The sequence below is a fragment of the Perca fluviatilis genome, chromosome 9, assembly GCF_010015445.1.
Source record: "Perca fluviatilis chromosome 9, GENO_Pfluv_1.0, whole genome shotgun sequence".
Classification (NCBI taxonomy): Eukaryota; Metazoa; Chordata; class Actinopteri; order Perciformes; family Percidae; genus Perca; species Perca fluviatilis.
In genome coordinates, this window is record NC_053120.1 from 3,413,591 (window position 1) to 3,433,665 (window position 20,075).

Sequence of the window (20,075 nt, forward strand, 5' to 3'; positions counted from 1 at the left end):
AGCCTATAGGTTAAAATGTCTTTCAATTCAATCAACATAAACATGTTCCAGGACATTTATCCATTACAAAAGTTGCTCTAAAAGTACTGACTTAAATTAAATTGTAGTACTCATCAGCTGATGTGACCTGCACTGTTAGAAGAATGCATTGTAACTCTAACATTGATTGAACATTGGCGCCATCTACTGGGTCATTGGCACTAATTGCCTTACTGTTTATAGCTTCATAGATCTGTTTACATATAATTTCAGGCCAAAAGTTTGGACACACCTTCTCATTCAATGTGTTTCTTTATTTTCATGACTATTTACATTGTAGATTCTCACTGAAGGCATCAAAACTATGAATGAACACATATGGAATTATGTACTTAACAAAAAAGTGTGAAATAACTGAAAACATGTCTTATATTCTAGTATATATATATATATATATATGTATATATATATATATATATATATATATATATATATATATATATATATATATATATATATATATATTCTGTATGTGTATATGCATTATGCATGTATACAGTCTATTATATAAAACGTATATCTGTACATAGCAGTCAAACCCTCATGGTTAACGTTGCCTTGTTCATCTTTGTTTTTAGACGTAACGTTTTGTCTGTTTCTGTGTTGAAAGCAACACAAAGCAAGACTCAAATTCCCTTGTGTTTACACTTACTTACTGCTAATAAAGCAGTTTCTGATAAAAATCCAAAATATACTGTAAGTTCTTTATTCATTAAGTATCTTTGCAGATAAACCACCCCAAAAAAATCTGATTTGAGTCAAAGGCACCACGATCTCACTGTGTGGGTTGGCACTCTGTTCTTTATCTAGTTGTTAATAACTCCAGCAGAGCTATGAAGACCGGCCACATCACTGACTTATTTATTCTGTAATGGGTAAATGTCACTCAAGCACCTTCATATTTGTTTTAACCTTAACACAGAGATCCAGTACACACAGACCCAGTTTCATGATGTGATAACAGGATTTTGGGTTAGTGAAAAAAGAGGACCACTCTGTGGTTTAACAGTTTATTTAGACTCAGAGAAAACTATTCTTTGGTTACATAAAACTCAAGAAAAAATGTGATGATGAGAAACAGATTTTACAAAATATAACCATCAGATATTCACCAGAACTTGACACTTTAAGAGGAAGAATAAACAACACCTTCAGAAAATAACAAATCGTAATCATTCATGTTACAGGATTACATCCTTAGTTTAATATTCCCAGAATTCCATTCAATAATCCGAGAGGACACACAGTATGTCAATGTCACACCACTGCAAACAAAGTGAGTAAATGAATAAAACACATCCTTAACTTAAGTAAAAATATTAATCCCACACTGTTAAAATGTAAAGTAAAAGACCTATATTACAACTTTCTTCCTGAAATATCACGATTTTTTCCCAAAATATTACAACTTTTTTAACTGAAATATTAATTATTTAACTGACAATAAAATAATTTTGAATGAATTTTGTTACGATTTTTTTCCTGAAATGTTACGACTTTTTTTCTTGAAATATTTACTTTGAGATATAAATTCCTACATTTCCCAGAATGCCATTCAGTAATCCCAGAGGACACACAGTATGTCAACAAAGTATGTAAAAGTATTAATCCCACACTGTTAAAATGTAAAGTAAAAGATCTATACTACAACTTTATTCTTGAAATATTACGATTTTTTCCCCAAAATATTATGACTTTTTAACTTGAAATATTACAACTTTCTAACTTGAAATATTACGACTTTTTTACTTGAAATATTGTGACTTTTTTACATGAAATATTGTGACTTTTTTACTTGAAATATTACAACATGTTTCCCAAAATATTATGACTTTTTTTCTTGAAATATATACTTTGAGATATAAGTAAGTGACGTTAGAAAGTCTGTTTTACATCTCCCCTCTCCCCCAGGTTTGTTTCCTACATTTCCCAGAATGCCATTCAATAATCCCAGAGGACACACAAGGTGTAGTCCAATTTAGCCGATGGCCGACCGTTGACAGAAAACCCCGTCGATACGATCAGTTGCGTCCCTGAGGTCCAAAAAACTGCCTCAGGACACACTCACCCGACACCAACTTGAGAAACGTAATACGTCTTGATAACAGCAGGCGGCGCTACTCTGTGTTGTCGCCCAAGAAATAAAACCGGAAATTGCGCAACATCTTCTTCTTCTTTGGGAATTTACGGCAGCCGGTGACGGAACTTCCGGTTTTCTCGTGCACTGGTTCGCTAGTGAAGTACGCGGCGCAACCAATGGGCGCTACTCTGTGTTGTTGCCCAAGAAATGAAAACCGGCAGCTGATAGGACGAACGAGTCACATGGGTTTGTTTTCTCCGGAAATTCAAAGCCAGACTGTCATGGCGACCGTTCAGAATAAGATCTCATATTCTACGTGTTTCTGAAAACATTTGAAGAGAGAAATAGGCCGTGCAGTTGGTGAATCTGTCTTCATTTCAGATCGACAAAGGTCAGTTTAAAAGATTTCCATCAGACTTTGAGAGACTCTAGTCACCTCATTCCGCTCGTCATTTCCGGGTGAGTCCCGATTTCCCTGCCGCCGACTGAACATGTCAGGTCGGCCAAAATGAACGCCGACAGCCCCCCAGACTGACGAGAGCACGGGACACACCGAACAGATTTGAGTCACTGACCTCACCATACTGTCCCACGGCCGATAATAGGCCTGGTGTGTCAGCGCCCTAAGTCAACGTCACACCACTGCAAACAAAGTGAGTAAATGAATAAAACACATCCTTAACTTAAGTAAAAGTATTAATCCCACACTGTTAAAATGTAAAGTAAAACATCTATATTACTACTTTCTTCCTGAAATATTATGATTTTTTTCTTAAAATATTACAACTTTTTTACTTGAAATATTTACTTTGAGATCTAAGTAAAGTACCTCATCTCAACAACATTATTACTGAAGTACAGTACTTGAGTAAATGTACTTAGTTACATTCTGCTGGTTTTTACTTGGAACAGATGAAGTTAAGCTGGTTGTCGTTGATCATTTTGACCCAAGTTCCCTCTCGGGCCATGGCTCCAGACATGCTGCAGTTGTTCCCAGGCTGGCCAGGGCCCCAGTTCTTGTAGCAGACCATCTCGTCGCTGACCCAGAACCACAAGTCCAGAGTGCAGGTGTAGCGCAGTCCCATCCACACATGGGGAGTGGAGGCCATCTTGGCTCTCTCCTGGACCCAGCGCTGATCGTCCAGGTTGGTGATGGAGACAAGGTCGCCATGGTGATCTCTGCAGTAGTATAACGCTTCCTCCCAGGTCATGCTCTGGTTGATCAGGATCACTGAATCTGTCAGGGGAGAAGGGGAGTCAATCATGCGCAGAGACACAAATGCTCCACCCGTGGAGACAAACACAGGATAGTTTAAATAACAGCTGTAACATTTGTTTTAAATTTTACAAGCAGTTTGTTGTATTTTAGCAGAACTGAGAACAGTTTATCTGTTTATTTATCGCGAGTTATATCATTATCAACGATGAACCTCATACCGTGCGGTCATAATTCTTATAATAAACAAATAAATTATTAAACAGATGTAGATGTTATTACCGTTAGATAGACCTTCTGATAAACTCACCGTTGTAGCAGAAGAAGGGTTTGGTTTTATCACACTCATCGGAGCTCCATTTTCCATCTGACGTAGTCATAGCACATGACTTCTTAGGGTCATCATCCTTAGGTTCATTTTTATCCCAGGATCTGAAAGAGAAACTGCTCCCATCTGACCAACTCCAGCAGTCTCTGAACAGGCCGATCCAGAAAGTTTTTCCTACATCAATCAGGTTCTGTGTCTTGAAGTCTTCTAGCTGTTTGACTCCACTGATCAGGTCAGTGTAATGTTCTCTGCAGTAGCTCTGAGCGTCTAGCCAGGTCTTCTCAGAGTTAATGATATTAAATGTTTTCCCGGATTTATTCTGTACTGTGGAACACAAGACAAAATCCTACTTTATTCTTATGTCAAAACAATAATGTGATATCAATTCAGAGTCTGTCCTCTCCTGAAAAACTCCCCCAGAAGTGGTTTGTTCCAGCATCATTCTGACCTATATTTATGTTTCTAGTGGCAGCGCCCTCTAGTGGTCGTAGTAATTCTGACACCAAGACACACATCCTCAATCACTACTATTGGCCAGGCGTCCATGCTTACGCAAGGTAACGTAACACGATTAGTTCAGGTCCTATCCCCTGACCAATCAGCTATCCTAACCTTAACTACTCGAGGTCAATGCCTAACCCCAACCAATCAAGCTGCTTTTGAAGGGCCGGTCTTGACGTGGCCATAGTAAGAAAAAGTATTTTGGTGTCCTGGTAAGGAGGCAGGTTGAAGGTGGGGAGGGGTGGACTTTCAACTTTCACCCAGGAGAGGTTCATGTCCCGTTTGAAAAGAAAAGAAACAGAGAGTTATTTTGACTTTAAGGAACAAACAGAGCTACGTCAATGTTCAATGCAGCAGGCTGTGAGAAAGTGGAAATGGAACTGGTGAGCAGAAAAAGTTGTTGTTTGGCATTACTTTCAGTCAAAAGAAGACCATTCAAGTCCAGCTACATGTTCAATCTGTTCAATGCTGATTGGTCTGGTGGTGGCGAGGACCCTAAACTATACACAACATGGCTGCTGTTACAACATCTGGTCTGAAACATCAGAAAGAATACGAGTTGTGCACGAAGGAATCTCCAGACAGCAGCCAGAATGCAGCAACTTCAGGTACGGCAAAGGAAGGACAGTCCCTGTTTACTTCATTCATGTGTTTACTGTGTTCATGGACTGAGGATGGGAGGAGGAGTCAGCACAATCTCAACCAGGGGGTTCAGTATTCGGCCGAACCCCAAAAATCTGGATTCGGTGTATCCCTAACCCTAGCTTGAACCCAAACCTCCATCTTTTTTATCAACTTAACTCAGTAGTTTTAGAGTCTAAACCCTAACCAAACTGGGACCGTTTCACAACGTTAACGACGTGTTTAAAACTGTGACCGTTACCTTCTCTGGTTTAGATATGAGGACGGAAAACTCTCCTGTGGGTCAGATTAGAGAGGGGGGGAACAAAAGTCAGAAATACTACAACCACTAGCGGGTGCCGCCACTACAAACATAAATGTAGGTTAGAAAGATTCTGGAACAAACCACTTCTGGGGGAGTTTTTTAGGGGAGAACAGACTCTATGCGCCACATATTCTCACCGTCATAGCAGATAAATTTAAAGGTGTTAGAACAAGAGATGTCATCCCATGTGCCATAATTCATCATCACACAGTTCTCCTGACGGTTTTTATCAACACAGCCTTTATGATCCGGCTGTCCTGTAGACCATTTACTCTCAGTCTCGTTGAACTCCACCCCTGGCTGAGACCAGCGCCACACGGTGTTTGGTTTGTTGTTTTGCAGCCCAATCCAGGCTCCGCCTTCATACTGTGCAGTCGTGGAGTTAAGGAGTCTCTTCATGTCTGTCTGGTTAGACACTGTGGCCAGGTCAGTGTGGTTCTCTTTGCAATACTGCTGGGCTTTTTTCCAAGTCTTATTCTTCTGAATGAAGTGGTAGTTATACAGGTGACCCCCAATGGAGGAACACTGACCTGATAACAGAGAAGAAACTGCAGCGATGGAGCTGATATCTAGACAAGCATCTGTTCATTAAAAGGTAACTTTGTTTTGTTTTAAAACCTGGACTCTATTGTCCCATGTCTTTTTGTCTAAGTGACTGATGTTAAAGAGAAATACATGCTAACTACAACATTTTTTTTAGTTAGTATGTATTAGCATTATAGCATATGCTAACATGGTAGCATATGTTATAATGCTAATACATGCTAACTAAATAAATGTTAAAGAGTAAGATCCATTTTGTTTAACATGAAACAGCCCCAAAATCACCATCACCAAACCCACCAGACTTAATTTGTTAACATGGTAGCATATACTAACATGTTAGCATATATTATAATGATAATACATGCTAACTAATATATGTTGGCATCAAAAATTTGGTCCAGAAACAGAAACAAAATAAAAAAAAAATTTAAAGTGGACAGAAACTAAATAAAACTACCAAAAGCTGTCTTGGTTCATCTTTCCACTGTTCCAACAATCACCACTCTGGTTTGGTTGAAATAAACCCTTAATTCACCCATTTACATGTGGAGATATGCTGGCTCTATACACGCTAAAAGTCCTGATTATTTACATGGAGTCTGGTGGAGATATGCTGGCTCTATAAACGCTAAAAGTCCTGATTGTTTACATGGAGTCTGGTGGAGATATGCTGGCTCTATACACACTAAAAGTCCTAATTGTTTACATGGAGTCTGGTGGAGTTTGGTGATGGTGATTTCGGGGCTGTTTCATGTTAAACTAAAAGGATCTTACTCTTTAACTAAAAGGTCTATCTCTGTAGGGATCCTTTCCATAATGTTATGTTCCATAATGGCTCTGTGATTGGGTGCAAACAGGACACATTTGAAGCTGTGGTGGAGAGGAGGTCACTGAACAAACTGTTATCTATCGTGGATAACCCTGACCACCCTCTCCACCCCCCCACACGTCCAACAGAGGAGCACCTTCTCTAAGAGGCTCCGACAGCTTGGATGTCGCACGGACCGCTACAGGAAATCATTCCTACCACAGGCAATTCAACTTTTTAATGCTTAATCACTGAGTGTGATATAAGACTCATATACATCACAACTGCACTGAATGCACCTTGCACAACCTTGAACAACAGGTTTATCTACATCCTATCATTACTAGGGAAACAGTTATACATTTTTACTCCCCAACCTATTGAAACAGTTGTACGTTTTATTTACAAATTGTATATATTTTAAATATTGCTTGTGTAGTATTCAATTATTTAATGTATATTGTTTCCTATTATTTAATGTATACTCTGTATGTGAGCTGTGTGTCTGATATTTTGCTGCTGCAACACCGTTATTTCCCATTTTTTTGGGATCAATAAAAATCTATCTATCTATCTGATATCTATCTAATAATCTGAGTCTGTCAGCCAATTACACACCGCAAAATCCAGTTTGAAAAAAAAAAAAAAATTACCGTTTATAAATCAAACCATATTCTTAACTGAAGTGTGACTTGGAGTTGATGAGGAGTGAGCTGTCCAGATGATCCACTTACCCATCACAATGAACACAAACAGACTCCACTGCATCTTCACCCTGTTAGATGGTAATAAACAGTTATTTTTGGTATGAAATCAGAATTATTTTACACAATTACTCAATGACTTTTGGAAAAGATGTTGCATTTATTGAAGTTACAACACACACACACACACACACAGATGCATACATAGACACACACACACACAGAGACACACAGACAAACACACAAGTCAACAGTGTAACACCTTGAAAATACAGAGACACACACACAGACACAGACACACACACACACACACACACACAGAGAGACATACAAACACAAACACAGACACACAGAGAAACACACACACACACGCACACACAGAGAAAGAGAGACACACACACACACACAGACTAACACAGGTGTTAAACAAGTCAACAGTGTAACACCTTGATATGTGACATTTACAGTTTCCTGTTGGGGATTTTATGAATTTGAGTTAAAGGAAATAATATGAAAATGATGTGAATATGTTGGTGGAGTGAGGGGGAAACAGAAAGAAGAACAGTCTTTATGTTTAGGGATAACACAAACACACACACACACAGAAGACACACACAAAGACAATCACACACACAAACGTAGACACAAAAAAACACAGACACACAAACACAGACACACAGAGACACACACACACACAGAGAGAGAGACACACACACACACACACACACAGAGACACACAAACACACACACACAAACACAGACACACTGAGACACACACACACAGAGAGAGAGAGAGACACACACACACACACAGACTAACACAGCTGTTAAACAAGTCAACAGTGTAACACCTTGAAATGTGACATTAGCATTCATACATTTCCTGTTGGGGATTTTTTAAATTTGAGTTAAAGGAAATAATATGAAAATGATGTGAATATGTTGGTGGAGTGAGGGGGAAACAGAAAGAAGAACAGTCTTTATGTTTAGGGATAACACAAACACACACACACACAGAAGACACACACAAAGACAATCACACACACAAACGTAGACACAAAAAACACAGACACACACACACACACACAAACACACACACACAGAGACACACACACACACACAGAGAGACACACACACACACACACACACACACACACACACACAGAGACACACAAACACACACACACAAACACAGACACACTGAGACACACACACACACACAGAGAGAGAGAGACACACACACACAGACTTACACAGTTGTTAAACAAGTCAACAGTGTAACACCTTGAAATGTGACATTAGCATTCATACATTTCCTGTTGGGGATTTTTTAAATTTGTGTTAAAGGAAATAATATGAAAATTATATGAATATGTTAGTTGAGTGAGGGGGAAACACACAGAAGAACAGTCTTTATGTTTAGGGATAACACAAACACACACACAGAAGACACACACACACACACACACACACACACACACAAACGCAGACGCAAAAACACACACACACACACACACACACAGAGACACACACATACACACAAACACACAGACGCAAACAAACACAGACACACACACACAGACACACAGACACACAAAGACACACACAGGGAAATTATTATGCAATTTGAAATGTAAAAAACAGAAATATGATAAATGTGAATCACGTTCTACAGACAACTCCTGTTAAAATATACAGACATGGTGTGCCTGGGTGAGCAATAATTTCTGAGTTTTAGTCAATTTTATAGCATTTGGATAAAAAAATTATGAAATAACGTTGAAAAAACAACAAAAACATGGTAAGAATCCCTTCTTACCAAAAAAACATAGAAAAAACTTTGCTAAAAAGCGACAGAAGTGTCGAAAAAGACCACCAAAACGATGAAAAAAAAAAGTAAATTTGGACCCAGACAAATAAAAGGTTGCATGGTCGACGAGGAAGACAACATAATGTCACATGTCCTGTCAAATAAAGGCCTAAAAATGCCTCAAAAAAAAAAAAAATAAATAAAAAGTACAGAAATACAACTGTTAATACTTTTTAAGATATTTGTTATAGCGTATAGTTCTTTAGATGCAGACCTTTGAGTGATATTTTTGAGGACCCCGGATGTATCAGAGAAGATAACTTAAATATTGAGAAATAAATAAAAGGAGTTTGAAGGAAAAGTGGAAACCTTATCATTATATAAATCAGATTTTACATGCAGTATTACTTAGAATACAATCCCTCTTCTGCAAATCCACACAGATATTAAAATGTGAAATCAACCAGCCGAGTTTATAACTTATATAACTTATATAGTTTATAACTTATATAACTTATATAGTTTATAACTTATATAACTTATATAGTTTATAACTTACATCTTGTGAATGTCCACAGCTTCACTCTGCTCTGATGGTTCTCCCTTTCTGTGCCGACGGAGACTGCTCTCAACACTTTATTAATCCTCTTCATACACTCTGGCTGTCATTTGAATATTAAAATATCAGCGTGTCAGATCTGTATCGTCAGGCCCTGATTGGCTAATCGGGAGCAAAGGGAGAATCCCCGGTGGGCCGGTCTAGTTTTCCTGGTTGTGAGGGCAAAGGTTGAAATCATGGTTGAATATCATAGATGCTGTCCCTAGGCCGCCTGCACTCACAGTTCACTCTTTGTCTTTACAGAATTTATTTTTTCTTGCAGCCCACTGTTCTCTACATTCATGCAGCCTGTCGGTGCACGATCCGTTCTGCACATGCGCAAAATGTTCACGCATGTGCTGTTGTATGAGGATTTACGACACTGCACGATCTGTTGCACGCTTCCGTTCGACAGCCAAGCTAACGTTAGTTTAGCTAACAGCTAATACAATCGGCTAACCACTAGCTGAGACAGCATGAAATAACTTTAAAAGACACTCAAAATAAAACTTGAAAATAAACATTAACATATATAACAGCTGTTACGTCAGTTCTACTTGTGCTCATTTAAAATACAATCACTCAATACCTCTTCATTGTTATTACTATAAAGTCTTAATGTAGCTGTAGCCTGCTTCTCCCATTAAGTTTGACTTAACGTTATTTTAGACTGAATCTAGCTGTTAGTTAGCGGTTAGCCGAATTAGCTGTTAGCTAAACTAACGTTAGCTTCCCGGTGGAGGCTAGCGTGGAACAGATCGTGCAGGTCGTATCCTCGGTAAAACAGTATTATCTTGCGCACGCGCAGAACGGATTGTGTACAGACAGCCCACTCGCAGAGTGCAGCCTGGTTAATGATGACGTATTTATGTTTGAGTCCTCAGATGTCGACACCTTGCTAAACAAACTAACAAACCGTCCGCGTACACTTCTGTCTCTGGTGCTTTCTGGAGGATGCCACCGCGAGCAACAAGAAGCTGTTTAAAACGGGTAATAGAAAGCACAAAATTGCACAGAAAAGTCGACAATTTAAAATGGAGAGCTTTAGAAAATGACGCATTCAATTAACTTTTTCTTTTCTAAGCAAAATGCCAAATGAAGATGATGAGACGGGTAAGCTAAGCTAGTTAGGAGAAGTGCAGGATGCTAGCGGTCTTGCAAAAACAATACAACGTAACGCAAACCAGTGTTTATGTTTATGAATCAAACTTTTTCTTGTAGCTCCACAGCAGCAGCTACTAGTCCAGTTTGCTGCTAACAGTGAATATGAAGAGCCAGCAACGTTACCAAGCACCAGCTATATGAGCCCCCATAACTCCAGTTAGGGCAGGAAGCGTTGCTCATTGACTGAATATTAGAAGAGTTAATAAGTGAGTGGTGTAGATCTGCTCTATATTTAAAATGCCCGGGGATAATTAATGATGCAAGATGATTCGGCACTACCATAATGAAACTCACTTGACTTGATCAGAAAGCTTTGTAAAAAGGAGAGATTTGTGCTGAGAAATTAAGACAATTTATTAAATGTGATTTAGTGTCAGAAGCAGAGCCAGTAGTGTGCATTACGGATGGACTGTCAGTGTGTAAGGCACAACTACTGTAAGCTGTTGTATCACAGTGTATAAACAAGCAAACATGATCAGATTAGTTACAATATTATCACTTTTTATGCCCAAATATTACTTGTGACCCATTCTACCTTTGTCCTCGAAATTATCATAAATATACAAAGCCCACAACTGAAAGGGAAGAGAAAGATAGAGATATAGAAAAAATAGATTATAGTGTCATTAGACATGTTTCTTGTTGTTAATTTAATTTCAAGTTTTGGATATCTGTGATTACTTATTTGCACAGAAAATAGATTCTGATATTGTTGAACATGATTGGATTGTTGTTAAGATATTAACTTTTCTAATAAATATACATTGTGAATTAACACTTGGAAATAGTGATATTTTACAAAAATACACTAAATTGCAAGGCTGTTGAGAACAGGGCACTATTGCAGACTTATATACTAAGGTTTTGATTAAATTTTTCGTGAAGTGGCATGAATTTCACAGAGCTGAAAATGAGTCCCACTCCAGTATAATAGTTAATAGTTTACGTTTACCTAGTGACAAGACAATCAGAGAAACAAAGCAAGAATAAGTAGGTTGATAGGAAAAGGACAATACATGTCCCTTATCTTATGGAGTAAGATAAGGACATCATTCAGAGTAGAATCTGAATGAAGTCATATCAACATAAATATGATGATATGACTTCATTCAGATTTTACTCTGTTGCCTTTTTTCCAGATTAGAGCAACAGCCTCTCTGTAGACGTCTCTGCGTAGGCTGATACCTCCATGCAGGATGTGGCCGTCAGATCGCCATGCCAACCCTAATCAGCAGCATCTCTTTTTCTGTTTTTATCGAACATGACTTCTTTATCTCCTCATCAGAGGAAACTTTGCAGCATCAGCTCTCTATCCAGTAATCAATGTCCTTTACACGAGTCTAAAACCACAGAGGCTGACGTGCCTTCATACACACATTATTCAGAGAGGAGAGAGGGGGGGGGTCTGTGTGTGTCTGTGTGTGTGTCTGTGTGTGTCTCTGTGTTTGTGTGTGTGTCTGTCGATGTCTATGTCTGTGTGTGTGTATACGTGTGTGAGTTTGTGTGTGTCTGTGTATGTCTGTGTGTGTGTCTGTGTCTGTTTGTGTGTCTGTGTGTGTGTGTTTCTGTGTGCGTGTATGTGTGCATGTGTGTCTTTATGTGTGTGTGTGTGTTTGTGTTTCTAGATGTATGTCTGTGTCAGTGTGTTTGTGTGTCTAGGAGTATGTCTGTGTGGGTGTGTGTCTTTGTGTGTGTGTGTGTGTGTGTGTGTGTCTGTGTGTAGGTGTGTGTTTATGTGTGCTTGTATGTCTGTGTGTATGTGTGTTTTTGTGTCCGTCTCTGTGTGTCTGTGTGTGTGTGTTTCTGTGTCTATGTCTGTGTGTGTGCGTGTGTGTGTATATGTTTGTGTGTGTCTGTGTGTGTATGTGTGTGTTTGTGTGTCCCTCTTTGTGTGTGTGTCTGTGTATCAGTCTGTCTGTGTGTGTGTGTCTGTATGTGTGTGTGTCTTTGTGTGTGTATGTGTCTGTCTGTGTGTGTGTGTGTCTGTCTGTGTGTGTCTTTGTTTTGTGTGTGTGTCTGTGTGTCAGTCTGTCTGTGTGTGTGTGTGTATGTGTGTGTGTCTTTGTGTGTGTATGTGTCTGTGTGTGTGTGTGTCTGTCTGTGTGTGTCTTTGTTTTTGTGTGTGTGTCTGTCTGTCTGTCTGTCTGTGTGCGTGTGTTTGTCTCTGTCTGTTTGTGTGTCTGTGTGTGTATGTGTGTCTGTGTGTGCGGCTGTGTGTGTGTGTCTGTGTGTGTGTATTTCTTTAAGTTAGAGTAAACTCATAACTCATTAAAACTAATGTTTCCTTCAATAATAAATGCCCAGTATATAGTATCTATGTGAATGAGTTATTTTATGTATGAGGCTCCAGTTCACAGAGCATTTGAGAAAAATATATAAACATAAATAGCATTATATTTTTATATTTTTTTCCAGATTAGAGCAAAAGCCTCTCTGTAGACGTCCCTGCCTAGGCTGATTTCTCCACACAGGATGTGGCCGTCAGATCGCCATGCCAACCCTAATCAACAGCATCTCTTTATCTGTTTTTATCGAACATGACTTCTTTATCTCATCAGCAGAGGAAACTTTGCAGCATCAGCTCTCTATCCAGTATGTCTATCAATGTCCTTTACACCTGTCTAAAACCACAGAGGCTGACAGGTCTTCATACACACAGTATTCAGAGAGGAGAGAGAGGGTGTGTGTTTGTGTGTGTGTGTTTCTCTCTGTGTCTGTCTGTGTGTGTATGTCTGTGTTTGTATCTATGTGTGTCTGTGTTTTTATGTGTGTGTATGTGTGTCTGTGTGTGTGTTTCTGTGTATGTGTGTGTATGTCTGTGTGTTTGTGTGTGTCTGTGTATGTGTGTGTCTGTGTGTGTGTGTGTATGTGTGTGTGAGTGTTTGTGTATGTGTGTGTGTGTCTGCGTGTGTGCTTGTGTGTCTGTGTATGTGTGTGTGTCTGTGTGTGTATATGTTTGTGTGTGTCTGTGTGTGTATGTGTGTGTGTGTGTATGTATGTGTGTCTGTGTCTTTATGTGTGTGTGTGTGTCTCAGTGTGTGTATGTGTTTTTGTGTCTTTGTATGTGTGTGTGTTTTCTTTGTGTGTGTTTGTGTGTGTGTGTGTGTCTGTGTGTGTGTGTGCGTGTGTGTCTGTCTGTGTGTTTGTGTTTATGTGTGTGTGTGTGTGTGTGTCTGTGTGTGTGTGTGCGTGTGTCTGTGTGTGTGTGTATGTGTGTGTGTATATGTGTGTCTGTGTATCTGTGTGTGTATGTGTTTGTCCGTGTGTGTCTGTGTGTGTTTGTGTGTCTGTGTGTGTGTTACATTATAAAAGAATCGACAGAAACACTCAAGATCTCTCAATGTTAATTTTTACTTGTGAACACAAGTAGTCAGGTACAGCACTTACTACAATCAAAAAGCTCTCTACAGCTGCTTTTTATGATTAAAGATATGCAGTCATAATACAAAGTCGATGTTGAAGTTAGGTCTGGTCAGGCTGGGCATCACCTCCACCTGCCCCCCCCCTCCCAAACATCCTGGGCCTTTCACAACGTCAGTCAGTAGTGTCTCACACGTTCATCTCGTTAGAGCGCCATCACTATTTCGGCTTTCTATGCAAACAGTTTTAATATAAACAAGACAGTGGAATGTAAATCATAATTTTTGTAACAGTGTGTGTGTCTGTGTGTTTGTGTGCGTGCATGCGTGTGTGAGTGTGTGTGTGTGTTTGTCTGTGTGTGTGTGTGTTTGTGTGCGTGTATGTGTCTGTGTCTGTGTGTGTGTGTGTCTGTCTGTGTGTCTGTTTGTGTGTTTGTGTGTGTCTGTGTCTGTGTTTGTGTCTGTCTGTGCGTATGTGTGTGTATATGTCTGTCTCTGTGTGTGTGTCTGTGTGTGTGTGTTTGTTTGTGTGTGTATATGTCTGTCTCTGTGTGTGTGTCTGTCTGTGTGTATGTGTGTGTGTGTGTGCGCGTATGTGTGTGTATATGTCTGTCTATGTCTGTGTATCTGTGTGTGTGTGTGTGTATGTGTATGTGTATGTGTGTGTGTGTCTGTCTGTGTCTGTGTATGTGTATGTGTATGTGTATGTGTATATGTGTATGTGTATGTGTCTGTGTCTGTGTCTGTGTATATGTGTGTGTTTTTGTTTTTGTTGTGTTTGTGTGTGTGTGTGTGTGTGTGTGTGTGTGTGTGTGTCTGGTCCCCCTGTCCTACAGTATACGACAGGTGGCCGAGGGTTTGTCTCTGAGCGCGCCCATGCGGTCCAGGTCTAACTGGGCCGGGTTGAAGTCCCGGTAGTCGTAGCTCGGCTGGCCGTCCTGGTTCCCCCTGTCCCGGGACGTGACCCGGTACTGGGCCCGGACGTTCCTCAGAGGGTTGTAGTCCGGACGCACGCGGTCCGGGCAGTGAAACTCCTCTCTGATGACGGAGCCCTGCTGGGACAGCGCCACGAAGCCGCTCCTGAAGCTCGCCATGCGCACCACGGGGGAGTAGACGTACTGGACGTACAGCAGGTCACCTGACGGGACGACACACACAGCTGAACATACCACGGTACTGAAAGGGTTAAAACATGCCCAAAATGTGTGTCTGTGTGTGTCTGTGTGTGTGTCTTTGCATCTATGTGTGTGTGTGTGTCTCTGTGTGTGTGTGTGTCTGTGTCTGTGTGTGTCTCTGTGTGTCTTTGCGTCTATGTGTGTGTGTTTTTGTTTTTGTGTGTTGTTGTTGTTGTTGTTGTGTGTTGTGTGTGTGTGTCTCTGTTGTTGTTGTTATTGTTGTTATTGTGTTGTCTGTGTGTCTGTGTGTTGAGCGTCTTTGTTGTGTGTTGGTGTTTTGTGTGTTGTGTTTGCATCTATTGTGTGTTTTTATGTGTGTTTGTTTGTGTCTGTGTCTGTGTTTGTCTGTGTGTGTGTGTGTGTGTCTTGGTCTATGTGTGTGTTGTTGTCTCTGTGTGTTATTATTGTTGTGTGTTTGTGTCTGTGTGTCTCTGTTGTGTCTATGTGTGTGTGTGTGTGTGTGTGTGTGTCTCTGTTGTGTGTGTGTGTGTGTCTGTGTGTCTGTGTGTGTGTTTACCGTCTTTGTGTGTGTGTGTGTGTGTGTGTGTCTTTGCATCTATGTGTGTGTGTGTGTGTGTGTGTGTTTGTGTCTGTCTCTATGTGTGTCTTTGCGTCTATGTGTGTGTGTGTGTGTGTGTGTGTGTGTGTCTCTGTGTGTCTCTGTGCGTCTATGTGTCTATGTGTGTGTGTGTGTGTCTGTGTCCCTGTGTGTCTCTGTGTGTGTGTGTGTGTGTGTGTGTCTCTGTGTGTCTCTCTGTGTATCTTTGCATCTATGTGTGTGTGTGTGTGTGTCTGTGTGAGTCTGTGCATCTATGTGTCTGTGTGTCCCTGTGTGTCTGTGTGTGTGTGTGTGTGTGTGTGTCTGTGTGTGTGTCTCTGTGTGTGTCTGTGTGTGTCTGAGTGTGTGTCTCTGTGTGTTTGTTTCTGTGTGTGTCTGTGCATCTATGTATGTTTGTGTCTGTGTGTGTTTCTCTGTGCGTCTATGTCTGTGTCTGTGTGTCTGTGTGTGTCTATCTCTGTGTGTGTCTGTGTGTGTGTGTGTGTGTGTGTGTGTGTGTGTGTGTGTGTGTGTGTGTGTGTGTGTGTGTGTCCCTTCCTACCTGAGGAGACGTCCCAGACTTTGACCGTTCTGTCCTGAGATCCCGTGAAGACGAACCGGTCGTTGTCGGAGAACGCAGCACAGAGGACGCCCTCGAACAGAAAACCCTGAACAGCAACACATAAAGTCACACGCTTCGTACATATATATCTATATATATATATATAGATATATATCATTAAATATGACCTACTGTTCCATGCCGTGTGTGACTTTAACCGTTAAGTTTAGGCACCAAAACAACTTGGTTGAGATTAGAATAAAGTTTGTGGTTCGGGTTTGAAATCAGTGTTTGCTGCGTAGACTTTTAACTTTAACATTCATATCTTCTACGTTTAAATGATTATGGTATGGAGTTATATTCCGATCTTTATTCAAGAGCGCATTCTTTCAATTTGAGAGCATTTCTCACAGATATTACGTGCAGATTTCTTAATAATTTCCCTCAAAAACCTTGCTCTCACAACTCAAATAGTCACTGCTGCTCGCACTTGGATTCGCTCTGCTTGTGCTCAAACTTTCTGCTTGGACACACATAAGTTCTATATGTGTGTGTCCGTGCACATTGTTGACACATACTATAAATAAAGCAATCGACAGAGGGGGATAAATAAACTCAGTAACAGAGCAGCCGCCCCGCAACAGGGGCAGGGATCATTTCATTGGTCAACACTACAGCTGGCATTCTATTGGTTGGGGGGATTTTGAGAGCACTGTAACACAAACAAATCCGAGCGCGCAGGAGAAATCTGTGAGCAGAAGATTTGCAAGCGTGCAGACTCAACCTGAGTGTAGCCATGTTTCCATCCACACGTTTTTATCCAAATTAAGTGATATATCGAGTTAAAAATGCCGTCATGGAAACAGTAAGATTTGATTGAATTTCATGAATATCGACTCAAAGCTGAATACATTTCGGTCTCATCTGATTTTCTCTCGATCGAGATATATATATATATATATATATATATATATATATATATATATATATACGGCTGATGCGATAAACGCTGATGGAAATGTTATTTGCCGAATAAATTAATGTATTGCATTTAAGTTTTAGGTCATTTTATGGTTGCAACCTGCCACAAAACGAAGAAGAAGAAGAAGTTGTAGTCCATTTCCTCCCAGTATTTCCTCTCTGTCTGCACACATGACGGGCGTCAACAAAAGGCTCGTTCGAGATGAACTGCGCCTCGCCTGTAAAAGTAGACGAGAGCAGGCGGCAGCAGCGGGGGGGCGGGGACAAAAATCCGCTCTCAAGTCGGACAGTTTTCCAGCTGACTCCAGCAGCCTTCAGGCTGAACAGGAAGTGACACAAACACTGTGGTCCGTTCGAGTCCGATTCCGATTTAATAAAATGTTATCAGACCCATATATCAGCACAGTCTCCAGTTGGTTTTATTATGACAGAGTAGCTCTCAAAATTCTCTACATGTGATCTGTTGCTGATTTTAATTAACAACAGACTGTAGATGATCCGTATCTCTGAACAGATTTAGTCTCTCTGACTTCTAAACATCACTATCAGCCTCACAACAGGTGTTCTTTGCAGAATCAGCCTTTAAATCAGACAAATCGCAGTTAAAATCCCTCCGATTCAAAATCAATAAAAAGTTTATAAAAAACGTCATCATGTTGAGTCGATTCTGAACCAATCAGCTGTTGGATCAGCTGAGAGGCCGGCGTTTCCCAGCATGCCCTGGGTCCGCCTGCGTCTGCCTGGCTCTTGCGGTTGGTGAAAAGCAACTGCGCTACCTGCGTCTCAGTACTGCGGCCGCCTTGGTCCGCGATTATCGTTGCCCACGTGTGCATGACGTCAGAGCAAGTCGGGATCAAGTCGGACACAAATCTAACCGGCATGCATTGGGCGCCGATCGCCGGTGATCGACTCTGCGCAGATCTGGCTCATCTCGAACGAGCCTAAAGACATGATGGAAGTGGACGAACGAGGAGACGAGAGACTTTCTGAATTTAATTCACGAGCAAAATATAACGGCTATTTAAAGCCTGGTCCACACGGGACGATTTTAAAATTGTCGGCCCGATTTTTCCAATCCTGAGAGACCCCCACACACGGCGATAAAAAATCCTGGGGCTAACAGTTTTGGTCGTACAGTGTGCGGTGCGCAGCACACGGCAAAATCAACACATCACACACGAACCGATTTGACTGCCGAGCATTCCCAGGTCAGACGGGAAATCTCGCAAAATCCCTCGAGATCAAACGTGACTTCAGAGTAAACAATCATGGCGGACGAAGAGGATGCAGTGGCGATAGTTTGTAGTGTGTTTTTAACCGAATAAAAAAACATTATCAAAAGAAAAGGCGATGGTCAAAGAAGTGGAGTCAACGCGAGCATGGACTATACTCAGCTACATCATGATATGGAGGCGAGTTGTTGTTTTTTTCTCATAGAAATGTAGTTACGTACTACACAGATTAATTACCGTTGAAATACACGTTCATATATTCGTTTCCATGTACTCTGGTGGACTGCAGTTGTGGATGTAGTTATGCCCATCGACTTTACCGTATGCCACAGTCCACAGGCTGCGTGCTCGTTTGTCCCCGGGGGGGGGGGCACCACACACGAGGAGAAATCGGGCCAAAAAAAGTCCAACATGTTGGATATCCCCGATTTGAGATCGGAGCAGCCTAATTATTATTATAATTAATTTAATTAATAATTAAATATTATAATTATTGTCTGAACCAGGCTTTAGATAGAAAAAATCTAAGAAATGCCAGAATTTATCAGGAACTGGTGAAGGAAACGACCAATAAAGATTACGACAAGCCGTGGGACGTCCCGCGGAGTAAATGGAAGGCGCTCTAACAAGCGATACTTGTCTCTAAAAAAGAGAGTTGTCTCTCAGCGGTGCCGGAGGGTAAAATAAAAGATAAGTTCCCCCTTTCTGATGAGCTGGATCAGACCCTAACTAACAGATGTTGTCCAGCAAAAGTTGGCATGAATGTTGAATGCGATTCAGTGCGAAAAATGAACGGAAACACCTTAAAATGTCTCAAATCTATTCCATGCAGCGATTTAATTTAATCGCAAATCAGCAGGTGACGTCCTCACGCAACAGAGTTTTTATTCGCTTTAAAGCCGTCGGATGGAAAACACACTTTCACACTCAGCTTTATTCGCGTGAGTTTTTTTTTTTTTTAACCGAACTTCAGATAATTCGACTGACAAGTTTGAGCACAAGCAGAGCAAACCCCAGCGCGAGCAGCAGTGGCTGTTTGAGGGACATTATTACAGAATCTGAACGTGATATCAGAGAGAAATGCTCTCACACTGAAAGACTGGGCTCTTGAGTAAAGATCGGAATATAAGTCTGTGTTTATGAAGCCAGATTAAGAGTTTCAAACCGGTCAAAAAGCAATTCTCCACTCTGGAACAGCTCTCGTGTGGTATGTATTGATGATGTTGTGTGATGATGATGTGATGTGTGTGATATGATATTATTGTGATTTATTTTTTTTGTTTATGTTTTTTTAGTGTGATGTGTGTTGTATGATGATGATGATTTTGTGTTTTTTTATTTTTTATTTTTGTTTTTTTTTATTTTGATTTTTTTTTTTTTTATTTGTGATGTTTGTTTGTTTGATGTTTTTTTTTTATTTTTTTATTGTTTTTTTTGTTTTTTTTTTTTTTATTTTTTGTTTTATTTTTTATTTTTTTTATTATTTTT

The 20,075-nt window shown here is 40.4% G+C and overlaps 3 protein-coding genes across 3 annotated transcripts in view; 1 reads left to right on the forward strand and 2 right to left on the reverse strand.

The window, feature by feature from the left end:
- The window catches only part of LOC120565597 (zinc transporter 2-like), a gene marked incomplete in the record, with an annotated part of 356,424 nt that overhangs the window by 195,865 nt on the left and 140,484 nt on the right, over window positions 1–20,075 (forward strand).
- LOC120565454 (macrophage mannose receptor 1-like) lies at window positions 2,698–9,584 on the reverse strand. Its single transcript, XM_039811257.1, has 5 exons — window positions 9,538–9,584; window positions 7,199–7,239; window positions 5,248–5,640; window positions 3,646–3,987; window positions 2,698–3,356 (listed from the first exon to the last, which is right to left on the reverse strand). Coding segments are annotated over exons 1-5 (1,116 nt in total). The 5' UTR covers window positions 9,540–9,584; the 3' UTR covers window positions 2,698–3,018.
- Window positions 14,930–20,075, reverse strand: part of nwd1 (NACHT and WD repeat domain containing 1) — a 42,379-nt gene continuing 37,233 nt past the window's right edge. Inside the window, exons 21-23 of the mRNA XM_039811501.1 lie at window positions 19,575–19,645; window positions 16,375–16,480; window positions 14,930–15,237 (exon numbers count right to left, since the gene is read on the reverse strand). Of these exons, the coding sequence (XP_039667435.1) occupies window positions 14,930–15,237; window positions 16,375–16,480; window positions 19,575–19,645 (485 nt within the window). The remainder of the gene's footprint in view (window positions 15,238–16,374; window positions 16,481–19,574; window positions 19,646–20,075) is intronic.